We start from the raw sequence: 27,531 nt of genomic DNA, 5'->3' as shown, positions 1-27,531 counted from the left end.
CCTACAGTTTAAAGTGGGAACCGAACCACTATATGCTATCCCCGAGTGCAGATATTGAATTTACCAGTAAAATGTTCATAAGCAATTTCGTAAGTTTTCCGGGTTTCAATAAAATGTTCGATGAAGTAACATGTGTCACTCTGTGCCTTCTTTTTTTCATACAAGAATAACCCTAATTTTTCGAGACAAAAGTACGTCAATTGTTCTGCACGTGGGTGGCTGAGATCACGAGCTATCATCACTCCCTTGTTGCACGGATTTTGTCAAACACAGATGCAAGGAACAGAGCAATAAAGTAAATGAAGATGCATTCAACACTTGTCCAAACGCTCATTTCAGAGTTCCCATTTAAACGGTTCATTTTTGCGTATTTGCTCGCTGCGGGGTCAGCCGGAAGGCCTCTCTGAATATTATGAACAGCCACGCAAAACGAAACGAGTTTTTTAAAAAAATGTTTGTATAGCATGGAACACCAGAAGCTTATTTCACTGGGACGCCATTTTTTTTATTGTGTGTGGTGACGAACACCGAATTAAATCGCTTTTCGTTTAATCGGCACGCACGCCTACCTCGCTCTTCGACGCATCTTTTCGTGCACACACACACTCAAACACGAAGAGAAAGAAAGAGATTGGCTAATTTTGATTTTGAACTCCGTTAGCAGCACCGTTAATCATTTAACTGACCGGGAGTAATTATGTAGTGAAAGTTGGAACCATTTCCTCGTCAGTTTCCTTCGTTGGTTTATTCAAGATTCAAGGCTCAGTGTTTCCATATAAGTATTGATTTATCCACTCGTTCCACCTAAAACGTCGTAGTAGCACATTGAGCCTTTTCTATTTTCGTAACTACCACCAAGGGTCGTACCAAGCAGTTTCTGAAGCAATGCGGATGTAGCAGTAGGTATGAATGAAGAAAAGGGTAAAATGAATATAGGTTCGTCAGCTGAGGTCATTCGAACCCACCATGCTTTATGGTAACTGCTAACTGCGTAAGCAGATTACATGACTCCTTCCCCACCAAAAGCCAGTTTATTCGCAGCCGATAGGAAGTATCAGTTTCTCACTCAGCTTATTTCATAAAAGAAACCTAATCTAAAACTTCTAGCTCTTTGGCCACAGCAGAACAAATTACTAGGTATGAGGGTAGGGACCGGTAGAAAGTTTGCAGTCGGCTGGCTTGTTGCCTGCACTCGTAATAGCTTGTTTCGAACATGTAGAAAGGATATACCTTGTCCCAGCTAACTGTGAAGCAAGGCAGCGCATAGCGTCAGAGAAGCGAGTGAAATCTATTTGCCAGAGCGAAGCAGTAGACGCTGATGGGAGGCTGGTATCTTCAGTCGCTTTCCCCCACTCCACGCAATTCCGTTCCTCTCACGTGTTCATTGGTGGAGCTGTCTCGCGTCACTACTTGCGCAGGGACTTACTTTCGTTTGCCTGCTCCACAGTTAGCTGGGACGGAGTATACAATCAGTAGGCTTGTTGCTTGTACTCGTAAGAGCTTGTTTCGAACACGTAGAAAATTTAATCAGCAAGCTTGTTGCTTGCAATCGGAAGAGCTTGTTTTGAACACGTAGAAATCTTACAATCAGTAGGCTTGTTGCTTGCACTTGCAAGAGCTTGTTTCGAATATGCAAAACGCTAACAATCAGGAGGCTTGTTGCTTGCACTTGCAAGAACCTGTTTCGAACACATGGAAAACCTGCATCAGCAGGCTTGTTGCTTGCACTTGCAAGAGCTTGTTTCGAACACATAGAAAGCCTACAATCAGCAGGCTTGTTGCTTGCACTTGCAAGAGCGTTTTTCGAATATGCAAAACGCTAGCAATCAGGAGGCTTGTTGCTTGCACTTGCAAGAACTTGTTTCGAACACATGGAAGACCTGCAATCAGCAGGCTTGTTGCTTGCACTTGCAAGAGCTTGTTTCGAATATGCAAAACGCTAACAATCAGGAGGCTTGTTGCTTGCACTTGCAAGAACTTGTTTCGAACACATGGAAAACCTGCAATCAGCAGGCTTGTTGCTTGCACTTGCAAGAACTTGTTTCGAACACACAGAAAGCTTAAAATCAGTAGTTTTGCTGCATGCACTCGGAAGAGCTTGTTTAAAAATCATGGAACAACAGGCGCGTAGAAACCTTGCAATAAGTAGGCTTATTGCTTGCACTTGCAAGATCTTGTTTCAACTGCTTGGAACGCTAATTGGTGGTCATTTAGAAACTAAACAAGCGCACTTTGCAAATAGATTCAAGTGAAGAAAAGGTGTCGTCTGCGAGCGAGGATGAAGTGTTCTTAGTTGAAAGCACACAAGAACATTTTGTGCAGAACGAGGTAGAAGTGCATGAAATGCATGATGTTTAGCAAACAACTTCCCCCACAATCCATTGCGCAATATTTCGGCGAAACAGATCAGATTCTGCATTGAAACAAGCTGGGTAGACATTGTGCGTATGGACTTTACCGAAGTGATTCAAGGCAGTAAGATTATAGTGATCATATGAGGAATGCGTACTTTTTATCTCCCGAAGCCCTACATAACCGTGGAAATGGGTAAAGTGGTGAAATGGAAATTTTCTCGCTTAAGAAGGCTTCTCGCACGCTTTCCTTAACACACGTGAGCCTCCTCAATGGCGCAGTGGTAGCGTCCTTGCCTTGAAATCAAGGGGTCCCGGGTTCGATACCCGGATCCCACTTTAAAGTATAGGTCCAGTCCCAATTAGCCTTTCTGTGCATAAAGTGGACTTAAAACACCAACTTGACACACGTGATTGCCAGATTTCTTCCCAGAGTACACTGCGTGATGACGTCAAGTTGAATATCATCCATTAATCGCAGGCGGCAATAATTAGGAGAATAGCATAACCTTTTTCACACAGTTAAGAATACACAAGAAACTATTTTGTAGGTATATTACGATGACAATGAACAGTTATGATTACATACCAAGATAGAAAAACCCTGGACAGGAGTAGTACGTTTCCAGTTTCCTATACGTAGGCCTACACCTTATAGTTTTCCGATATCGTGGTATATCACTTTACTGTCCTAGCGGAGACAGTTGCTTGTAATGATTCAAGAGCAGAGGGAAGCTAGCAGGAAACATGAGCGAGGGAGCCAAACGTTAGTGCCCTCATACCACTTCTATCATGAGAGGACTGGTGCAGTGTATGAAGCTGCATAATCTCTGGCACACGACGAAAGTATGATGGAAACAGGGCTCCATTTTAATTAACTCCAGTTGCTCTAATGCTTCATAGCACCGCTTCCCAACGCTGACATGCTCGGCTTTCATTCTTCTGCCCGCGGGCGCTGGATCAGCTTGTCGTTGTTGCCAACTTTATTTCTTTGAGTCCAAAGCTGGTTTGTTTTGCTATTTATTAGGCTAATCGAGGGTATACCGGGTTGCAAACACTTGTATAAATTATGCCATATTTTTTGTTTGTTTATCTTTCATCTATCACAGCTTCCCATCGTCAAAATCCTTATCTACTGATTTACCTAGAGAAGTATAAAGGCAACATGCCGTAAACAAAAACCGAAAATTGCAAAGAGTTATGGCATGAACTCTTATTTGCCGATGTATGTACAACAAAATTTCAATAAGACAAGAAAATAACAATGCCAGTGATAATAATAAAGATCAATGACATATCACAATAAACAATGTTATTATTTTACTAGCAACAATATGTTGATAATTGCCAAACAACAACTATTTTTATCGACATTCTCATCGTAGCTCTGTCTTCATCTTTTCATAGTCAGCAATACTATTTAAGCCTTGAGTATTAGCGCTATCTTAATCTTAGTGTTAGTCAGCAACGCTATCTCGCTATGCACATCTTTTTCATCGTCGGAATCACGATTTTCATCTTCATCTTCGTGAGTACCACTATTTTCATCTTTGTCTACGTCGCAACATTATATTTATTTTCGTTGGTAGTGCTATACGAGTATTAATATTAGTCTTCGTCAGCAGCTCTAATATAATTTTCGTGTTCGTCAACAGTCCTGTCCTCATCGTGATGATCGTAAGCCGCCTATATCTTCATCCTGGTCTTCATCAACAGTACTATTTTAATCCGATCTTCGTCAGTGCCCATATCTTCATCCTGGTGTTCGTCAGTGCCCATATCTTCATCCTGGTGTTCGTCAGTGCCCATATCTTCATCCTGGTGTTCGTCAGTGCCCATATTTTCATCCTGGCCTTCGTCAGTGCCCATATATTCATCCTGGTGTTCGTCAGTGCCCATATTTTCATCCTGGCCTTCGTCAGTGCCCATATTTTCATCCTGGCCTTCGTCAGTGCCCATATATTCATCCTGGCCTTCGTCAGTGCCCATATATTCATCCTGGCCTTCGTTAGTGCCCATATTTTTATCCTGGGCTTCGTCAGTGTCCATATCTTCATCCTGGCCTTCGTCTGTTCATATCTTCATCCTGGCCTTTGTCAGTGTCCATATCTTCATCCTGGCCTTTGTCAGTGTCCATATTTTCATCCTGGCCTTCATCAGTACCCATATATTCATCCTGGCCTTCGTCAGTGCCCATATATTCATCCTGGTGTTCGTCAGTGCCCATATTTTCATCCTGGTGTTCGTCAGTGCCCATATTTTCATCCTGGCCTTCGTCAGTGCCCATATATTCATCCTGGCCTTCGTCAGTGCCCATATATTCATCCTGGCCTTCGTCAGTGCCCATATCTTCATCCTGGCCTTTGTCAGTGCCCATATCTTCATCCTGGCCTTTGTCAGTGCCCATATCTTCATCCTGGCCTTTGTCAGTGTCCATATTTTCATCATGGTCTTCGTCAGTGTCCATATTTTCATCATGGTCTTCGTCAGTGCCCATATATTCATCCTGATCTTCGTCATTGTCATATTTTCACCCTGGTCTTCATCAAAGCTCATGTCTTCACCCTGGTCTTTGTCAGAACTTCTATCTTCATCTTAGTTTTTGGGTGTAAGAGGACCCTTTCTAGAGGCTCTGGCGCCTAGACTTGCAGCCAGGATAATTCCCTATTGTGGTTGTGTTGTGTGGTGTTCATAAGCGTTTGTGATTGCTCCCTTCATCTATTTCGTTTTATTACCATTCATCCTCATCTTCGCAATTAGCCAGAAGTAACAGGAGTACAAGGTAAAATATATATATCAAATCATTCATCATTCATCAATACCAGCATCTTTGTGTTCGTCAACAACCATCATGATCATCACCTAGTAGGAATTTATCAACAACATATATTATTAAGTGTTCTGTAAACAAACCATCTATACTCTGTTCCGGGAATCTGTGGAGCGAGAGAACAAACGCAAGTCTCTGCGCAAGTGGTGTCTCGAGAGGGCTCGCCCAATGAACACGTGCGAGTGAACGGAATTGCGTGCAGGAGGGTAAAGTGACTGCAGCTACTAGCTGTTTGAAGCGGCGTGCGTTGCTTCGCTCTGTCCACTCGCTTTCTCCCCTTCTCTACCTTCATGCACGATCTTGCTCTGGAGATTCGCGGGATTATATTGAAAATCTCGCACGTTCCTACGACTTCTCCAACAGCAATATAACATTTACACAAAGAAGCAGTTTTTTGCACATCCATCGTGCGAAATTTTCCCAATTTCAGGACGAGAAAAGTCAAGCTCCTGGGAAGCAACTTAATTTAGCTAAACTCAATTACTTAAGCTTCCGGCGACGTAAATTTCATCACCGTAGGATGCCGAACCTTGCGTCTGGATAAGGAAGAAAACAAGCTGGCTCTTGCAATTAGACAACCCAACCCGTTCCTTCCTCCAACCCCCTATTTATTCGCCCGGCGAGAGGCCGGCTGTTTGGCAGGTTGAAATCGTTCTCCCGCTTCGATAGCAGTATCGGTGTAATTAGCAGCCGCCGATTCCTCCGACCGACTTGGGAGTTAAGGTGAGGGACAGAGGAAATTACATAATCGATATATCGAACAACTGCCTCGATTAAAGGAAATGTGGCTCGAAAGAAAGAACGAGAAACCTCTCGAAATTCCCTGTCGTCGCTACAAGATTAGGAGATAGTTAGCCTCAAATTAGAGGCAGTTTCGTGTTTCATTGCCTTCCAGTGAAAGAAGATCTTTCCTTTGATCATCCGAGTGCGGTAAAACTGAATGGAAATCACGCTCATTAACATTTAGCAAGTTGGTTTTATGTTTCCACCTCGGATTTACAGGGCTTGAATTCGAAAAAGCCTCTCATTAACGGTCTTCCCTATTAATATGCAGTGTGCTCATGTGTGGTTCGTTACCCCCACACACTCTGTCTCGGAAATCTGAGGACCAAAGCCTTCCGTAACGGTAGAGAAGGGGAGTAAGGGAGTGGGCGGGACAAATGGCTGGTAGCTGCACGTGCGTCTATACTCTGTCACAGGTATCTCTCCGCGCAAGAAGGGAAGAGAGTGAGTGGGCGGAGCGAAGCACTACACGCTGGTAACTGCAGTCGCTCTTCCCCCTCCACGCAATCCCGCCTCCTCGCAGGCGTTCAATAGTCCAGCCTCTGAAGTCACTACCTGCGCAGAGATTTGCTTTCGTTTGCCCGTTCCAGACACCTGCAACAGAGTATACCCCTCCATGCGCCCACAAACCTCTCACGCGTTTATTGGTCGAGCCCTCTCGAGTCACCACTTCCGCAGAGACTTGTTTTCGTTCTCTTGCTCCAGAGATTCCCGGGACAGAGTGTATGTGAACTGTAATACTAAAATAACCTTCGTATAGAGCGACCAGAAACAAAAGAACCTTCGACCAAAGATCTTCGTGCACCTTCTCCTCCATCGGTTCAACTCGGGCCGTAAGGATGCCTGTTCCACTCTCCCCCATCCCTCCACGCGATAGTACGATGCGCAGGAGTCACGGGTCTGCGCAGGTTCTTTTGCTTGTACGGTGCTTCCGGCCAAAGAATGGACTTGGAAATTATATTTTTGTCTTTTCTGTCGAAAGCCATGGAGGATCACATGAACAGCTGAACCAATCCGTTTGTCCAGTTGCCTTGGTGAGGGGGAATTCTCGTGGTATTCTGCGTTGCCAAATTTTTCGTTTTGGTTCGTTTTCGAATCTGGTGGCGCCCTCATCAAAGCCAGCACGGCGAAACCTAATAGTTGCCGCCACGTAGCAAGCGAATGGGTCTCAGATTCCCTGCCTCTCCCTGAAATGCGAGCGAAGGGGGCATGTTGACAGCAAAATGTCTCGTGTACGACTGGACAAAAATCAGGGGCGTAGCAACCGGTAGCAACACCGCGTTTCCCCCCTTGAACTGGAGGCGGAAAGTCTGGGTTTCTTCAAGTTCAATCTTTGGCCGGGCCGACTTTAGTTCCGCTACACGAACTCCCCACTACAGTTTCCAATTTCGAGCGACAGCCTAGACATGAGGGTTTTTGAGAGTTGCCATTCATCAGTTTCATATAATCCTTCCTCCCCATCGTCACGATTGCTCGAAAGCTGAGTAGGCAGAAAAGCGACGTAGAGATCAGATAAATACAATCAATCTACCTAGGTGCAAGAGGTAGGTAAATATGATATGTAACAGTTGGGCTGAAAAGTTCGTAGGCTAACATAGTAAAAAATATTTTTTTGACAAAATTCGATTTTATTATTCAATATAGTTGCCTTCGAGGGCGATACAAAGATTATAGCGGTCATACAATTTTTCGATGCCATTTTTATAGTACGATTTCTCTTTAGCCTCAAAATAGGTCTCAGTTTCGGCGATTACCTCTTCATCAGTGCTAAATTTCTTTCCAGCGAGCATTCTTTTAAGGTCTGCAAACAGAAAAAAGTCACTGGGGGCCAGATCTGGAGAATATGGTGGATGGGGAAGCAATTTTATTACGGTTGAATATCGCTAAACATTGCTCCGAATCATCAAAACGTTGTTGCTTTTGATCGATTGTGAGCACGCGCGGCACCCATTTTGCACACAGCTTTCGCATGTTCAAATATTCATGCACAATATGTCCAACACGTTCCTTTGATATTTTTAAAGTCTCAGCTATCTCGATCAACTTCACATTACGCTCATTTAAAATTATTTTGTGGACTTTTTTGATGTTTTCGTCGGTAACAGCCTCTTTGGGGCGTCCACTGCGTGCATCGTCTTCGATGCTCATTTCGCCTCGTTTAAATTTAGCAAACCACTTCTCAACGGTTGAGTTTCCTGGTGCAGAGTCCGAATAATGTTTATCAAGCCAAGCCTTGGCTTCAACAGAATTTTTTTTCGCCAAAAAGCAATGCTTTATTAACACACGAAATTCTTTTTTTATCCATTTTTTCACAATAACAAAAGCTGCTTCACTCACAATGCTATATCTCACGAACTAATTATCCGGCAGCTGTGAAATTTATACACGTATCTTTTGAAGGTTAGTACTAAGTAAATATCACATGGATTTAATTCTAGTAACGCCATCTATGAGTCAGCCTACGAACTTTTCAGCCCAACTGTTACACTATACTCTGGAGCGAGCAAGGGGAAACAAGTATCTGTTCAAGTAGAGACTCGAGAGGGCTCTAAGGAAAGTGTGTGCATGGAGGAGAAAAGAGGATGCAGCTTCCAGCAGTTTTCAGTATCCCGCACTGCTTTGCTCCATCCACTCGCATTCTCCGCTTCTCTACCGTTGAGCGCAGCCTTTCTCCACGGATTCCCGAGACAGACTGTAGAACAGTTTCGAAGCAGGTTAAACTTATTGCAAAATGCATTTTAATCTTCATCCACCAACTTCTCCAGATGGTTCACATTCCCCCCCCCCCCCTAAATAACAATGAAACGCCCAGCGCCAGAAATATCCACTAATCTACTTCTAGGAATGTGCTACAGGAATCTAACGGGATTGGTCCACTCTGACATTCCACTTATTCATCCGGAACTTTTGTCAAGAGTTCCAACACGAGATTAGAGAGGTTTCCAAGCATCCAGACTCCAGTTCCCATGACAGCATGCACTGATTTGCGCAAACACTCCAAGCTTCGCCTCCCCATACCCTTCTTTTGCCCTCATATTGATCACTGGAATGGAAAATTCTAGGTATCAGTGCTTTTTACGGACTCTTCCATGGCATCACTATGGTTACTGGATTAGTACCAAAAGTTGCTTTCGCATTGCTCTGGTGACTGTATGTGCTTAAGCTCCGATCTGTGAAGGAGAGATTGGAGACCCTCGCCTAATTTCCTGTTGGTAATTTAGGTATGAATATCGCAAATACAGTAATACCGCATGATCGGTGAGGAAACTGCAGTATGAGCGTCACTTGGTAAGGAGATGCCTTCGGATAGCCGACTTGCTGTCTGGTTGAAAATGCTGTCATGAAGTATAATCAGATTTGTTTAAAGTTACACTATCAGGTATCAGCCTATTATAAATATCTCTGCTGGGCGTGAACCAATCAAAGTACATTTTCCAAATTTTGTACCCGATTTCAGTGGCGGAATGGTGATCTTAAACATCTGATGTTTTTTTTGCTCTTAGGTATAGTACAATATATTGTCACGGGTGGGACACGCGGACTACAGTTTTGATATTAAACTAACTATTCTACTGATATTTAAGCAACATTTTTCTTACAGTTTCTGTGCAATGAAATATGAAACTTAACACTGTTGATTAAACATAACTACCCTTAAAATACTTTCCAAGGTTTATAGTAAGTGAACAATTTTGTGTCACGGGTGGGACAAGCGAAACACTGCCTCTTTACTAAATAAGAAATTTATTTTAATTTCTGTAAATTGTCAAATGATGAAAATAAATTATTTAAGACAAAGATAGAAGGTAATCTTTTAATATTCTAGTGGAGTTGAGGCGGAAATATAACAGTTAGTTGTTTTTTGGTGTCTCAGGGGGGACACGATGCAAAACAAAAGTAAAGAAACAAGTTAAGATAACGAACAATATGTAAAATACCTTCTACCTTCCAACTTAATTATGAATAATAGTTGAATTTTTATGCTAATGTCAATTTTAGATTGTTCACTTAAAATATATGATAGAGTTACAGCATTGCATTTTATTTAAAGAATTGAGCTTCAGGGACACGTATATATACACTCCTCACAAAAAGTTTGGAATCTCTATTTTTATTTTTATATATATGTATATAAATGGATGTATGTGTGGGTGTGTATATTTGTTTGTTCCGGCATAACTCCCGAACGCCTGGAGCAATTTCAACCAAACTTGGTACACGTATCACTTGCAATCTGGAAATAAATACTGTGCGGGTAAAGACACCCCTAGCACCCATAGGGGTCGGGTGGGAAGGGATGACATGTAAAAATAATCGAGAACCACCTATATTCAATTCCGCACAGACAGACATCCGTGACTCTATGCAATCCGCACAACGATAGTGTTTCTCGGGTTGTCTAACATACAGGCTGTGGAATCCATAGTTTTCGTGACACTCCCAATTCGGTTCAACTCCAAGTTCATCACCTATCGGCATGGGGGTGAGAAGGGGTGAAAAATAAAATGCCAGAAATGACTAAGATTCCATAGCTTTCGGAGTGTCTAAGCTAATTGGTGACATTCACGATCACATTTAAAATTAGTTACATTTTGCATTATAGTTAGAATTCATTATTTTCCTGTCTAATACAAGATTGTGATAAATAAATACCCGGGAAACGCCGAGTAATCAGCTAGTATTATTATATTAGGCAATAGGTGACGTCAGCGAAAACAGGAGAACGTCCAGCAGACAGACAGATAACATGTTTGTTGCATTCCAGGGCTGTGCCTATCACCTAATGCCTAATATAACAATATTCCAAACTTTTTATAACGAGTGTATATAAATTAATTAATGTTTATATTATGATGATATAGAACACCTGTACTTCAGACTAAGGAAGAAACATTCCTGATTTTCAGACCCTTTGCACATTTTGGTTAAATGTCCCACGTATATTGTATGCCCAGGCCCCGCACCCACATACGGCCGGCCCTGTTGCTGGTTATTTTACGAAATAAATGTATATTCTCTATTGACACCTATCTCTACATGCTTTCTTCACAGTGTAAAAAAAGTGCATTTTTCTTTTTATGCGACGTCACATAGCGTTAGATGAGAGGATTTGAGGAGTGCCCCCTTTTTTTTTTTTTTTTTTACCACCAATCCATGGCGCGTGAATCTCTCCTGCAGCTAAAAATGTATTTTTTTCCAGCGTCAATTGCCACCAGTGCCTGGCCGTTGGATTTTCTAATTGAATACACTTTGATCAAGAGGATTTTGAGGATGACACGTGGCACCAGATGGGGTCGCTCCGGATCGAGGGACCAGGAGTCTCCCATCGGAGGCGCTAAAGTAGCGGCCCTTCATTAAATGCCGTGGATTATTAAAACAACCAGGATGGCCTCCACTTTTCGCTTTGCGCCTCCCGATTTGCAGCGTTTAATTGGATTAAACTGAATTCGATGGTGAAATAAACGTCACTGCTGGCAATAAATTGGAAATTTGGTTTTGCGAGGTAAACGGCCCGAAGTCCGTTGCTGTTGCGGCCTTGTTTGTTTTATCATCGATAAGTTGCAAGCGCTCTCACATGCTTCTGTGATGATACGCACTCTACAGTCGCAAGTTATAAATATTACCCAGTGCTATAGTGCCATCAGGGGTTCGAATACTGGTCTGGACACGGGTATTCCCTGTATCTCTTCATAAATTTTTACATATCACTCATCCTCGTCGTCGCGATTAGACGAAAGTGGCAGGAAAGCGACGTAAAATGTATCTCCAGTCTATCCCGAGGATGGTTTGATTGATTGATTTGGTGTTTAAATTCCACTTATGCACAGAAAGGCTAATCGGGACTAGACCTACAGTTTAAAGTGGGATCCGAACCACTATGTGCCTCCACCGCGTATCGAACCCAAGACCCTTTCATTACAAGGCGACGACCTAACCACTGCGCCATCGGGGAGGCCCATATCCCGAGGAATACGGTCCATTGCTGTACGGTGGCCTTAGTGAGCTATCGGAGGGTCTGTAGTGGGTTGAGACGATTGACCATAGCTTTCTTCAAGAGTGTCCATGCATTTTTATGCAGTTGAGGTCTGGCGAATTAGCTGGCCATATCTGCGATGGATTCTGTGCTCCTTCATGAACGGGCGATGATAAGGGCACGCTGGTGCCACACTATGTTTTCACTATATGCAATTATATTTTTGAGTACTGGATAAAACTCAATCATACATTTATATGCTCTGGGATTCATCCAGCCTCTGAATGTTTACCTGGAGAGGGCATGTTGATGCGCGACCAGAGCGTGGTACTGACCACATTCTCTTCACAAATTACCGAGATTATGAATGCGTAGATTCCCTTCACAACATCTTGCAGTGTACAGGGGTGGTAACTTTATTGTTTTATTAGAAGGTAGTTTTTCTACAGGTGTGTTTCACCTACGTCACAAACCGTTCCATTGTGGCTTCGAGCAGCCATGATTGAGGCCAGTTCTTGTAATCATGCGGAATCAAGCGGGCCGGAGATACCAAAGCAGACATCCGTGATTTAAAATAAGCATGCAACGAACGATACGTGGTGGATATTTTTTTGCAAACGACAAATGAAATTGGCCGCAAACATGTCGGCTGTGCGAATTCTGACGTCACATGAAACCCATGTACAAAAGGACATTAAAATAGGTAATTTTCAGCCGAAACCCTTTAAAATTACAATTCCATAGTACGAGGAACGCTCAAAAAGTAATGACCATTTTTTTTCTCAGCTAATATTTAATTGACGTTAATTATATTGCTACAGAATATTGTTTGTATGTATCCTCTATACATGTTATTTTTCAACATAATCTCCCTTCGCTGCTACGGCCTTACGCCACCTTGGAACAAGGGCTTGTATGCCATCCCTGTACCAGCTTGCGGGCTGTTTCTTCAACCATGTTTTCGCAGCACGAACCACACTCTCATTGTCCTCAAATTTCACACCGTGCAGTGCATCCTTCATTGGCCCGACGAGATAGAAGTCGGAAGGAGCGAGATCAGGGCTGTAAGGAGATGGGGAGTACTGAGAACCCCAATCTGGCGATTGCCTCGGTGGTTTTCAGGCTCGTGTGTGGCATGTCATTGTCATGCAAAAGCAACACATCTTTCACATTTCTGTCTGGTCTCACTCTTCTGTAGCGTTTCTTCAGTTGCTCCATTGTGTTGATGTACCTGTCAGAATTTACTGTTTCACCTTAGGTCAAAACATCAACAGCTACGTTCCAATACGTCTGGTTTGGTTGAAGTGGAGGGACGCCCAGCACGGGGACGATCACACAGTTCAACTTCATCACCTTCTGCGGACTTAAACCTCTTCATCCACCGCCCAACGGTACTACTGTCCACTCCAGATGTTCCATAGACATCACACAACAGTTTGTGAATATTCACCACACTTTCGTTCTCGGCCACCAAGAATTCAATTACCGCCCTCTGTTTGTAACGAGTGTCACACAGACTCGCCATCTTGATTCACCGCTACACTGCTACCGCCTATCGGTCGAACGTGAAACTCTGCGCACAAACTAAAGAACCATCACAGTCGGACTGAGGAACAGGACACTTCGATATCTTGAACCTGTAATGAGAAAAAAAAGTGGGGCATTACTTTTTGAGCATCCCTCGTATTAAATGTACACATTCATTGATATCGTATAATGAGAAGTGCAACTGTTTTGTGTTTCATTTTAGAAAAAAATCAATTAATTATGTTTTCATACCTGCTGAAAACGCAGCATTTTAAAAATTTAAATTTAGTTTATATGGTATACACGTCCATTCCTGTGGCATTTGTGCAATGTCAACTGTTTTTATTTCATTTTCCTGTGACTCCTTTTAACTTTTCCTGCTTTGCAGCCTCACGAACAAAATGCACGTGACGTCGAGAAAATTCAGCTTTTTTTTTTTTTTTTGTTTGCTTGTTTGTGTGTTTGTTGGGGAGAAAAACTTTCATCGTTTTAAGAGATGACGAGTTTTCCCGGCACGTGCTCAGAAATTCTGGACGCTTGATGGGGGAAATTTTCACATTTTTTGGCGCGTCAGGTCTCAGGCTGTTGTTTGGCGTTATCACCATCCAGCAGCGGTTCTGTCAGAGTACGTGGCACTTGCACAACACGTACTAGGACACCGTTTTTTTGTAGGGCGGGATGAGAAGGGAGAGGAGAGGTTGTCACGTAAGAGATTTAAACTTTGAAGCTAATGTTGGCCACGTTGGACCAGCACATGCACTACCGCACGTAACTCGGGTTAATTTTAACTTATAATTGTCTAACACATTGTATATTAGTTGTTTCTGGCATATCTCCCGTAATTAACTTTTCTGTTGATTGTTTCTTGTTGAAATAAACAACGAGATTTATTTCGGCCCTCCCCGATGATGTAATGGCAAGGTCGTCGGCTTGTAATGAAGGGGTCCCGTGCTTCAAACGCGGTGGAGTAACAGTGATTCGTATCCCACTTTATACTGTAGGTCCAGTCCCGATTAGCCTGTCTGTTCTTTAAGTGGGCTTAAAAACTCTAAAAATATATCTCTATCGCAAATGTCCCTCTAATTCTCCTTGCTTCTTCGTCTTTTGTCTTCCTTTTAATCGTTCTTTTGTAGTCTTCTGTCTCTTATATGTCTTCTTGTTGGTTTTGTATGTCTTCCTGTCTCTTTTATTTACCTTCTCTTCTCTTTTATTTACCTTCTCTTCTCTTTTATTTACCTTCTCTTCTCTTTTATTTACCTTCTCTTCTCTTTTATTTGCCTTCTCTTTTATTTTCCTTCTCTTCTCTTTTATTTACCTTCTCTTTTATTTGCCTTCTCTTCTCTTTTATTTGCCTTCTCTTCTCTTTTATTTGCCTTCGCTTCTCTTTTATTTGCCTTCTCTTCTCTTTGCCTTCTCTTCTCTTTTATTTGCCTTCTCTTCTATTTGCCTTATCGTCTCTTTTATTTACCTTACTGTCACCTTTATTGTCACATTTATTTGCTTTCTAGTCTCTTATCTACCTTATTGTCACTTTTATTTGCCGTACCGTCACTTTTATTTGCCTTATCGTCTCTTTTATCTGCCTTCTCGTATCTTTCATCTTCTATTCTCATGGTGTTATTTGTCTATTCAGCTCTTGTACTTGTCACTCCATGTGATATTTATGATGTGCCCTATGTTTCGGATAATGATGTAAAACACAGTTCTCGGAGGCTTTTAAATTTTCTGTTAATTGAATTTATAATTAAACTATTTCATAGATAACGTTGTACGTACAATACACATTTTTACATAAACAAATGACTATCACGATCAAATTCTAGTTGTGGCAATCATGTCACTGTCTGTAGATGAAAGATCATACATTCGTCGATTGATTTAGTTTATTTTGAATCACTTTTCTGTCACTTCTGGCTAATCACGACGATAAGTGATGATGGAATTGATGAAGGGACACTCGCAAAGAACGCCCATGCTCAGGCGGGGATTCGAACCCGTGACCCCTGTGGTAATAGCCCGGTGTGCCACGGAAGTCGGTGAAATATCACATACGAAATTTTCTGAGAATGTACAGAGTACGGTGCTTTTTTTATTACCCAACAGAAGAGTTTGAGAGGCTGTTAATTTCTTGTTTGAACTTTTTACGGCATTAATTTCTACATTACATGTTTAAAAGCATTTACTAGAAGATAAGGTTCGAAATTTGTTTCAAACGTAAAAAATAAGTGTGAGGAGCGTCAATTTATGGCTTAAGCCGCCCGTTTTTAATTTTAATTTTAGCAATTTCCGTAATCGGGAATATCATTGGCTGCGGAAGAGCAATATGCGTCCTGATTGGCTTTTTCTCACGCTCGAGTTAGCATCAGGGTCTTCCTTTATCCTCGTTTACCCTGTAACTCGGTCGATGATCACAGCGTGGAACCTGTAGCCGAAACTTAAGGGAAGAAGGGTGAAAAGTTTTGTCGAAACACGGAGCTCGACGCTTTAGGAAAACTTATCCGATTCGCGGAAAAGACAAGAAAAAGGAAAACAACCAAGAGTTTTTATTTGTCTTTCTCTCTCTTTCCTTTTCTCTCGAGATTTTCATCGTTTCATTTCGCTGCAGTTTTTGTTCCTTTTTCATTTGTTCTCCCGTAGTTTACAAACTTCGGTTTGCGCTGTTCGGAATGGGCGGGGATAATCTTTGTCCAACACGTGGGTTTATTGCCAGCGGAAGCTATAAAAAACTGCTAAATCTTTCCCATTCCCTGCCAAAGTGCTTAAGAATCTCGGCACTTTCATCAGGCTTTTGCAACGGGCCCGTTCCCAACATCCGAAAAGAAAAAGCGGAACAACTTGTTTAAAGTATGAAAGTATCAGAAAACAACAGAAATACGAGGAAAATTGTATTTTTACATCCCTCCCCCTCCCCTCTCCGAACCTCTCGATATGGATACACTGGAAATCTAGTCATACACCGGGAAGCACAAGCGGCAAATTTTTTTATTTAATTTTTGTTATTCAAAAATAGCTTTTCTGACACTTTGGCTAATCGCGACGATGAGGATGACATTTATGAAGGGACACTCGCGAAGAATACCCAGGCCGGGACTCGAACCTCTGGCGTGGTAGCGCGCTGTACTAACCACTCCACCACGAAGGTCGGCAATAACTTTTGGAGATAGAGGCAATGATCGCTTTCATTAGAGGATGTAGAATGCTAATTTTGAAGTCAGATTTTTTTTGTAAGGAGGTCAGGGTATTACTCGTACTATCTCATTGGAGAAATTTTTATCAAACATCTGTTGACACAAATGTTTCTATTTTTCTGCAGATTTCAATCCTTAAATACACTGAAATATATTGTCACCTTTATGGTTTCTTGAAACCAAGTTTCATTTTATTTATAGGTACATTTTAGATCATCAACATCCGCCTTGTGAATGTAAAGTTAGAAATAGGAGTAGGGTCACTTTCCTCCCTTTGCCCCTCTCTTCGGTTGTCCTTGACAGGCGATATTCAATGGTTGTCAAAACATTAATTCCGTTGTTGATTTAAATTTTCTTTAATTCGCATATGGACTATACTTGAAACTTAATAGCCTTAAATTTTTTGTAAGGAAACTCATTTGAAATCATCTTCTAGTATGCTGATATCTATATTGTTCTCGTGCATGATAACGCTCGCCCGCATACTGCCTTCTCCAACATTTTCAGTGGGAATTGTTTGACCACCCTCCTTACAGCCCAGATTTAGTCCCTAGCGATTATCACCTCTTTCCACAAATGAAGAAGTGGCTTCCAACAATGACCAGGAGCTCAAGGACAGTGTTACTGCATGGCTGAATGCACAGGCGGTAGATTTCCTTGACATAGGTATTGTAAACCTTGTTCGCCGATATGATAATGTCTCAACAGAAATGGTGCTTTTGTAGAAAAATAGCTTAGAGTTGTCTCTTTCAGTTGTATATAAATAAAACTCTCGCAATGTCCTGGTCTTTTGTTTTATACCCAAACGGAAGTTACTTTCCGAATGACCCTCGTAGATAAAAGAATAAAGGAAAATGTAATCATCCAACAAGATATAAAGCCGAATAAATTGGAGAAACACTAAACTTGACGGGAAAAATTTGCCTGTTATGACCAACTTCCCCCAGTTATGACTTGATCGTACATAGAATATCAAACTCAATTTTTTTTCCACGCACTCCTCACTGAGTACTCTTCATGCTGTAAATATCAAATCTTTGTTACGTCCTCCACGAGAGAGATGAGTGCTCAAATTTTGAAAAACTGAAAAAGTAGCATTTTCTGAGAGCTCTAACTAAAAAGAGCCAGTAAGAGAGCTCAAATATTTTCTGCTAAAACTTTGGCTGCATACAGCCTTCTAAAAACTACAACTCTGAAAAGCGAATATCAGTTTTTGCCTTAAATTTAAACAATTTGCATTAATTTGCCCCTTGCATAGGGGCTTAAAACAACAAAAAATGATTTTTTCAAAAAAAGTGTCGGGCAACCAATTAATTTTTTGGAGCATTTTAAGTGGATTGGTTGTCCCCTTTGTATGTCCTGCAGTTTATCATATATCCAACGGATGGGCAAACTGACTCGATCAGCACGGACGGGCATGTTTCTATATTTGGTGATTACTGCTTTTGCATTTTGTATTTCACTTATTTTTGATCATGTGGCCTGTATTATGCTTGTCTGTTGTATTCATATTTCCATATCAACTTTGTCGCCTCGTAATGAAAGGGGTCTGCTTCGATTTTCGGTGTGGTTTTGATCAAATTCTAAACTGTGGAGTCTAGCTCCGACAAGCCCACTTGAGAATAAGCTGGACGTAAAACTTTTCATATTGTGTGTCCATGATCTACAAGTAATAACATGCGTTGTGGTTTGTTCGTTTCAGGTGTAAAGATCCAGGGCGTTACCAAGAGGACCTCCCGCAGACTGCTGTGATCATCTGCTTCCACAACGAAGCGTGGTCGGTGCTCCTGCGAACCGTTCACTCGGTGCTCGACCGTTCCCCGCCACATCTCCTCAAGGAGATCCTTCTCGTCGACGATTTCTCCGATATGGGTAAGTTCTCAAATTGCTTAATCTTTTGTATAATCCTCAGTCAATGAAAAACGCATCACCACACAAAGGCGCGCAAAAGTTAGCAACACTTCTGTTTAGGAACCATACTGCCATCTGTGGGGAAGGAGGGAAGCACAGTGACAACCTGTGGAAGTCTGCACTTGTTGTTTGCGCAGGAAATGGAGTTAGCGCTACGTGCATTCGTTCAACATCAGAATGGAGGTGAGTGAAGGACAGAGAGGAGGGAATAGTTTCCTAACTTCCGAGGGTGCTGGAGAACCAGAAATTCATTGCCGCATTTCTGTTGTGTGCGCGTCATCAAGTCGAAACTCCCTGGAATGCTGGCGAACGGCACGGTATTCATCCATGATAACGCTAGCCCCCACACTTCCAACCTGGTGAGGAATTTGGCTGGGAAACCTTCAGCATCCTCCCTACATCCCAGATCTTTCTCCCAGTAATTTTCACATTTTCTTACTACCTTTTGCTCGGACGGGTACGTATGAGACTGTGTAAGGTTGTCGATTCGTCTGCAGCCGACATGCTTCTACACGAATGGAATTGCCCGTCTTGTATCCCAGTGGGATAAATGTGTTAACAGTTATGAAGATTACTTTTGAAATAATATATTTTCAGTGAAACGTTTTGGTGGCTTATCAGTTTTCATGTGACTGCCCCTTATATATTAAGCATATTAGTGATGGTGACCAAACACTTGTTTAAATATATATATATTCAGTCCAGTCCAGTACCTTCCCGTTTATTTCGTCCTACTTTCTATTCCTACCACAGTTGTATCTCCCATCGCTCACAGGTCTACAGAGAAGTAATCCTTCTCTCTCTGCCATTGTGTGGACGGGAATGAAGGATACTATTTTTCTGTTATTCAACTACAATCACTTTTTAACTCCCACGAACGATTGATACGCCTTGTTTGTTGTATTACTATTACGTTTTATTTCTTTGCTGTTGTCCCGCTGAAGCTATTTCCGGTTTTGAAGAAATTCTTAGAAAGATTCAGTGCGTTATTGAATAGGTTGCCAAGACGATGTGTTGAGATTAGACAGAACGTTGATTGAGGCGTGTGAGGTGGTACGAAATCTGAGAAAGACGCTATTTTAAAAAGAAAGAAGCGGCTCATTGTATTGTTATTGTATAAGTGACAATATCAGCGTTATATAACAGTGAATGTTCAAAGTTACATGGCTCTAACAAACCATGGACAAAGGGAAAATATTAAGGTTTTATTCTTTTACAATATCACGTCTTGAGAGGGCTTAATGCAGCTGTAACTTTTAGGAGAGTCTCGTAACACCACCGTGCACGGTAATTGGGCAGCTGCGGTGACGTAGTAATCCTTGTATGAGACAAAAAGGAAACGTCACACGTAGGGCTGAGCCGCTGCCGATGTACCGGTATCTGCCGATACCAGTGCTATATGCATCGGAAAGTGTCGATACGAATTCATCTACAGATACCAGCCGATACTTTCCACGCATATTGGTCTTTCCCGGGGTCCGCAAAAATGCTGGGCGCAAGTTTCGCGGTGTTTAATTATCCTGGAAATTATGCAAAATTGAAACTGTATTTTGCACCAATTTTGCCCGAAAAACTATATTTTACGATTGCATAATATGTATTTTAATATTCCGATGTAATTCTTGAATATTATAAAGCGAATGTCTTGGTAAATTGATGCATATTTTTGGAAAATAATATTTGCACACCAATACTGATCAATATTTTTGAACACATTTTAATTATTGGAATTTTCAAGTAATCGCTATCGGTGAGAATCGGTAAGAGCATCGGTAACTGTTCAAAGTGGTATCGGCTCAGCCCTAGTTACACGATACAAGTTCGAAACATTATCAGAAACCATCCACTAGTCGATTCCATGTTTCAAGACTGTCCTGAACATGATTGATTTATTTTATTTTACCTCGCCTTTCTGCCACTCAAGGCTAATTTCGAAGATGAGGTTGAATGGTGATAAGATTAAATCGACGAAGGGGTAATCATAAGCAGGCATGGACAGCACACAACACAAGTCCCAAAGAGGAATATACTGGCCATGGGACCAGACGCCAGAGCCTCGTTAGTCTGCAAAGTGCAGTGCAGGGTGTGGAAGTGAGGTTGGCATTTGGGTGTTGAACCTGGTAGGGTCACCCTTTACACACCAACTGTCCAGAACCGAATGGAATAGTAGAAAGTAACACTTCTGCGGATTTTGTTTGCTTCAGAAGCTGTAATGCTCTCACAGTAACATCAATTTTACATTCAATTGTCCTTCTTTGATCTTCCCCCACGAGAGAATCATTGGAGATTGACGGGGAGGTGGTACTTGAAGGTAGACCAAACACTACCTGCAGTGTTTATTATGACAGAGCATCCAGGTTTCGAAACGTTTGCAAATGTCATATCGATTTTCGGCCCGTTCCGCCGAAGTATTCTAAGGTTTTAATCCGATTAAAAGATTCTGCAGCCCGGCATCATCCTGTTAATTATCGTCGCGACCGCAGGGGCTTAGCTGCGGTTTCCAGCGCTCGGAACACCTGGTGTGTATCGTGTGCGTTTCCCTATACGGGGGCGAGTTCATCGTGCGTAAGTATGCGACGAAATATACAAAGAGAACGTCTCTTGAAGGGCTTTTGTAAGGTTGAAACGCACGGCCATGAAAATAGGCGGCTGAGCAGAACTGCACTGGTGTCAATATGAGAAAAGCAAAGCGAGAGCGGGACAAAAGTCGCTGGTTCCCGCGCAATGTATGGCAACGTCAACCGGGCTGCGTTGCCTAGTTCCAGCGTCAGACAAGCCTCTCTACGGATCACTTTTGTGCCATCCCTGTCCTTTCGAGCAAATACTGTTGTATCAGATCATGAATTACAAAGACCAACTCTACAACGAGATCTTTCATTCTCTTAAACCTCCGAACGCACGGCGTTGTGCTCCGACGTGGCAACAGCGCGAACTTCTTCCACCCGCCTAATTCAGTAGGCCGTGTGTTTATACTCTGTCTCAACTATCTCTGGAGCAAGCTCGCGCACAACGTCAGAGAAGAGGAGGGATCGAGTGGAGAGAGCTAAGCAGTACACGCTGCTGGGAAGGCTGGTAACTGCAGTCGCTTTACCCCTCTCCACGCAATCCCGTTCCCTCTCACGTGTTCATTGGTGGAGCCGTCTCATGTCACTACTTGCGCAGAGACATGTTTTCGTTCGCCTGCTCCAGAGATGCCTGGGACAGGGTGTAGTTACAAAATTTCCTGTGTTAGAGAGAGTAGCTCTGTACCTAATGAAAAGCCACCATGAAAAGTCGGAAGAACGTAACCGAAAAGTCCCTTCACTAATTAATCGCAATATCTGGCCTGAACGGTGCTAAAATAGGGGATACCCTAGAAAGTATGAACTTGCATGATTTCAAAGACTGGCCTCCCCGATGGCACAGTGGTAGCATCGTTGCCTTGTAATCAAGGGGTCCCGGTTTCGATTCCCGGTGGAAGCACATAGTGCTTCGGATCATACTTTAAACTGTAGATCCAGTCCCTTTTAGCCTTACTGTGCATAAAGTGGACTTTGAATATAAAATCAATCAACGAGTTTCCAAGGCTGAATCTCGGAACACTTGGCTACATGGTCCACCACTCGATCTATATTTTGTTTCGAAAGGTGCATGCTATTATAGAGACAGTAAGAGACAATAGTAGACATCAGTTGCGTCATATCGTCACTCATACTCATCGTCGCGATTATCCAAAAGCGGCAGAAAAACGACTGTAAATAACAAATCACATCAAATCAAACGGGCCTCCCCGATGGCAGATAGTCCTAGCGTGTCGTAGCGTCGCCGCATTGCAATCAAGGGGTCATGAGTTCGATGCTCGGTGGATGCACGTATACTCTGTCACGCGAATCTCTGGATTTGAATTTGAATTTAAAATTGTGGGTGCGTCAGCACTAAGGCTATTTTGCACCCGTCACATTATACGGGGTCCAGCCCCTTATCGTTACATATAACAACTCTAACGTTGCATAACTAAAATCATAAAATATTAAAATCTTTTGACTTTCGTTAAAAGCTGAGGCTGTAAAGGAGCACTCAGCACAAATAAGGACAAAACAGAACAACACAAACAAAATTATACTGGCCATGGGGCCAGTCGCCAGAGCCTCGTCAGTCTGCAGTCCAGGGTGTACTAGGGGGAAGTGAGGTTGACTATTGGGTGCATTACGTGGAAGGAGCACCCCTTACACCCCGCGAATCTCTGGAAAGCAGGTCTCTGCGCAAATAAATACTGACTTGAGAGGGCTCGACCAATGAACACGTGCAACAGAACAAGATTGCGTGGATTGGGAAAACACTACTGCAGCCACCAGCCTTTTGCGGCACCGCGCACTGTTTTGCTCCGCCCACTCGCTTTTTCCCCTTCTCTACCATTGTGTGCAACCTTGCTCCAGAGATTACCGGGATAGTGGTTCTGGTTCCCAATTTAAACTATAGTCCAGTACCGGTTAGCCTTTCAGTGCATAAATTGGACTTAAAAACAAACTAAATCAAGTCAAGCAAGATGTACAGTTGAAGGCCTGATTCGAAGGCCAGTTCGGTATCTGACACAGCTCAAATAGAAGTCGACACGGAGCGTATCTGGTTTCGAACCAGCATCTGTTTTTCTGAGAAGCGCTGTTGTCACTCTTACCTGTAGTGTTCATTCACTGCGACGTTACACTCCAATGTTTCGACATTGTATAAGAAAATAGCATAACGTAAGACAACGTAGCAAAAATGACGCAACCGCAGCCTCACGTTAAAAAATATCTGAAAAAACTGAATTGGCAACATCCCATTTACTCCATGTAGACATGACAAGAGCTGTTAGTCCCTAAAACAGACGCTATTGGTGGGAAGGATTTGAGGCGAGGATTTACTGTGCTTTACTTGGATTTGACATATGACTGTCAGAGGGAGACTTATCTTTCGAAACTTTCTTTGAAGTAAAGTGGCGTTCGAATCAGGGCTTCAACTTTACCGTCCACGAATCCCAATCCATAGCCCTTAACTCTCGCTTGGACTTGAACCGGCCTTCGAGCAGAGCGGAAGACGCCCGCTGGGAAGTTGCCCACGTGTCCTCCTCCCCAGCGCCGCGACGTCGCAGTACGCTTCCCGTCCGCCAGGCTTCGGAGGGACGAGATAAGGACGACGCATGAGGCCCTGGGGAGCGCCGTCTCCCCGTGAGTTGGTTGTTTGATGGGAATTAAGCGCTGAAGGATTACAAAAGCGAGCTGGAGCGTGCACGTCACGCGTCGGTTTCGGGTCGCTGGAATTTCGTTGCTGGATAGAAGCGCGGTGTGCTGGAATTGGACGATCCCTGGAACAACCCGCTACACGCGGTGGATGTTGTTTATTTTTTTTTTCCATTCACGGATAGAATGCAGAACACATCGGGTTTATGACCACATAGACTTTTGCGTGCAGCAGCAAAAGTCCTTTACTTTCGGAAAATCGCTGTGATATTCCAAATCTGAGAAATTCCATCCGTTTTGAATTCCTTCTAAAGCATTCGGGTCAATTTCCATGTGGTTTACTCTCCCTGTTTTGTTCAGCTTGTCCCGGGAATCTCTGGAGCAATTGAGCGAAAACAAGTCATTTGCCCAATTGGGACTCGAGAGACACTGATCGCACACTTCTCATACACCTTTTTTTTTTGTGAAGCCCCGCCCTTGGTCGTCTGACGTAAGAGCAGAATGCCTTCACTGTTAAGTTTAGGTATTTTAGCATAAATACACTACAATTTTTTTGGTGCTTGACCAAGAGGGCATTATTTATGCTACAAGGACTAAATCTTACGTGTCCAATGTAACAACGAAGGCATTTAGCCTCGAGATGGCTCGACCCATGAACGCAGGAGAGGTAACGTGAGTGCATGCGGGGCGGGGGGAAGTGGCTGTAGCAGCGCACACTGTTTTGCTCCGCCCACTCGTTTTCTCCCCTTTCTCTTCCTTTATGCGCGGCCTTGCTACACAGATTCCAGAGAGAGTATAGATATTTGCGACAGTTTTGTGCCACCACAAGCCTGTTTTCTAATATAGATAACTAAATAACAGCGAAAGCAAACCACACGAAAATTAAGTTGAATGTTCTAGAAGGAGTTTTACACAGATGTAATTTTTCTGACTTTAGAATAAAAAAAGGGGAACTCCCGAAGAATGCCCAGCCTCCACCCGCATACATTCGAGGAATATGCTTATCTGCTGGTACCTAAAAAGACCAGGACGTCATTTACATGAATGTCGGTTCCCCAGTTTTTCTTTTCTTTATTGTTTAAATTTTACAAGTTGTCTTGATTCCACAAGTATCTTGTGCAGACATTCTGCAGGATCAAGTACCAAGGCTGTTCGGCAGTCCTGGACAGCCCCGGTTTACAAATATATATTACAATAAGTATAAGCATTCTGGTTTGATATAAGTGTGTAATAATGCATATAGGGAAATGAAATGTATGAAAAGAAGGTAACATTAGATGATATTAAAAATGGGTGGTTATAGTTAAGAGGAAAAATGTATGTTTGAATGACTTCAATAAGAAGGAACTATTCTGGAAGCTCCAGGAAGGGTAGGTCCTGGGATGCTTCAGTTTAGGTATGTGAAGGTGGAAGAAAGTAATTATTGTTGAGAGATTGATTGATTTGGTGTTTTAAGTTCACTTTATGCACAGTAAGGCTAATCTGGACTGGACCTACAGTTTAAAGTGGGATCCGAACCACTATGTGCCTTTACCGTATTGTTGAGAGAGTGTTGGAGTTAATGGTTATGTGTGTATGTAATGTTGCATAGTAAAAATGTAAACATTTAAGTTAATGGAGTGTTGTGGGTACTTGTCTGGGTTTGAATCCTATGGGTCTGGGGTTCGAATCCTTTGAAGATAGTCTTTGTAGGTTTCTCCCGGAGGTCTGATACGTCTCCTCGCTTCTGCCTGACTACTGGCTTCTGGTCGAAATTGTGAATATTTCTCTTAAGGAACCTGGCGGTGGTTCCTCGTCTTCTCCTTCTTGGTGTTCTACTGCTTGCTCTTGACCTTGTTCCTGGGGCCCGGGAATCGGGTTATGGCGCTGTTTGAGCCTCTCCGATCGGCCTGATTTGAATTGGAACCGGGGTGGAATTAGAGGATTTGAAGTTTATTAATTCTTCCTTGGAGATTTCATCTGCAAGGATGTTGAGGGTAGAAAAATAATTTGAACTAAGGATATTGAAGACTTCAAAATTTGGTAGAGTTTGTCGTAGGTTGTTTATCGAGGGATTTGTGGGGAACATTTTGTGTTCTGGGGTGTGTATGGCATTGGGACAAGTACTGCAATGTTGGTTTAGCCTGGCTTCTGTTCTCTTCAGGTGTAGACCGTACGGCTCGGGAGGTAATGGATTAGCCCTCTTGCAGGCTGTACGTGAGACATGCTCAAGTCTTTCTGGAAGAAGTGATGGAGTCTTCTGCCTACTGTTGAAGTGTCCCATTCTTCTTGCCATTGTTCGATGAGAGCGTTTTTCATATCTTCGATTGTTGGGGTGAACATTCCCAGACTTTCTACTAATTTGTCCTCTTGTTCTCGTTTGAACCAGTATTTAGCCGCCGATAGTTTATCAGTTTGTCGATGGGCCAAAAGCCAGTGACTACGAGAAGAGCGAGAGTTTAGGTTGTTTTAAAGGCTCGTGTCATTCGAAGGATGATCTTCCCCTAAGATGATCTTAAGTTTCATATCGCTCTCTTAGTAAGGTTGTTCTGACTTTATAATATTTGTGCTTTTGTCATTTTAGGGAAGCTTTTCTTTAAATTTTCGATTGTCGCCGACTTTCTTAACGGAGTGATTATCACAGCGCGCTACGATGTCAGGGAGTGTCGGGTTTGAATCATGGTGCCGTGTGCGTTCTTGATGTTCGTTTCTTTGTTAATTTCGTATCATCACTCAATGCGCACTGCTGTAAACTGCTGGTAGCTCCAGCCACGTTTTCCTCTCTCTGCGCACACTTTCCCTCTCACACGTTCAGAGTAGTGAACATGTAAAGAGCATCGAGTCACTATGATGTAAGGAATGAAAGAACAACAAAAATACTGCACGTTTATTATAGAGTTTACCGTATGGATTTCCTTGGTGTATTTTCGTTTCACTGAAAAAGCTATACATTTTCACCTTTTGGTGTCTAAACGTTTGTTTAAAAACTTGGCCAACAAATAAAATTTTCACCAGCTGCATTTTTGGGAAATTATGACCTAATGATGCCATTTGTTTAGGATTACCAATTAATTTAACTAATGTTAAGAAATATTGTAAAAGTATGTTGCATCTTTGTTAACGGTTACCAAAAAGATGAAACAAACGTCTTTGTTGATGCAAATAACATCCATCCTCATCCTCGCGATTAGCGAAACGTGACGGAAAAGCGGAGTAACACAAATCAACCAAATCGAGCCAGGGAGCAAAGCAAGAACAAAGCAAACAACGAAATATTCATATACGGATCCCCTTTCAGCAACCGTCCTGACAACATTTTCCTGTTTTGTTCCCCCGAACAATCGCTTTTCGTTAGCATAACTGGAAATTGCGTTACATCAGGGCATGTTGAAACATTCAGCGGGGCTATTTGCAATGCTCGAATTATCTCCGAAGACAGGAAAATGGGAGAGAACAGGTGGAGTTTTTTTTTGATGGGGGAGAGATGCTCTTTTCATTTTGATCATCTGTAGCTTCGCTCTTTCCTTCCTTTCCCATTCCCATGGCTCCGATTGCTTCAGGGAATTGGACGTCCCATTAGATGCCCTGCTCGGACCATTCTATTAACGCCCCGCAGCTCTGCGTTAACAGACGAGGTCGGATCCAGACGTACTCCAGACTAAGGGGGACGGACGTTCGGGAACATTTCCCATATACAGGAGAGACGTTGAGAGGGAGGGAGAAGCAGGTTAAATTCTTTTGGAAGGTACATTTCGTCTCCTCCCAATAATGGCGCTGAACATTTTTGCCA

At 42.6% G+C, this 27,531-nt stretch overlaps 1 protein-coding gene across 8 annotated transcripts in view; it reads left to right on the top strand.

Moving 5' to 3' along the window:
- The window catches only part of Pgant9 (polypeptide N-acetylgalactosaminyltransferase 9), a 912,350-nt gene that overhangs the window by 783,820 nt on the left and 100,999 nt on the right, over positions 1-27,531 (top strand). For all 8 annotated transcript variants that reach the window (XM_083120278.1, XM_083120277.1, XM_083120271.1 and 5 more), the window contains one exon: positions 18,356-18,525. In XM_083120278.1, the coding sequence (XP_082976404.1) occupies positions 18,356-18,525 (170 nt within the window). The remainder of the gene's footprint in view (positions 1-18,355; positions 18,526-27,531) is intronic.

The sequence above is a fragment of the Lepisma saccharinum genome, chromosome 4 (genome assembly GCF_977018435.1).
Source record: "Lepisma saccharinum chromosome 4, izLepSacc3.1, whole genome shotgun sequence".
Taxonomy (NCBI): domain Eukaryota; kingdom Metazoa; phylum Arthropoda; class Insecta; order Zygentoma; family Lepismatidae; genus Lepisma; species Lepisma saccharinum.
This window is presented reverse-complemented; position numbering and strand designations above follow the sequence as displayed.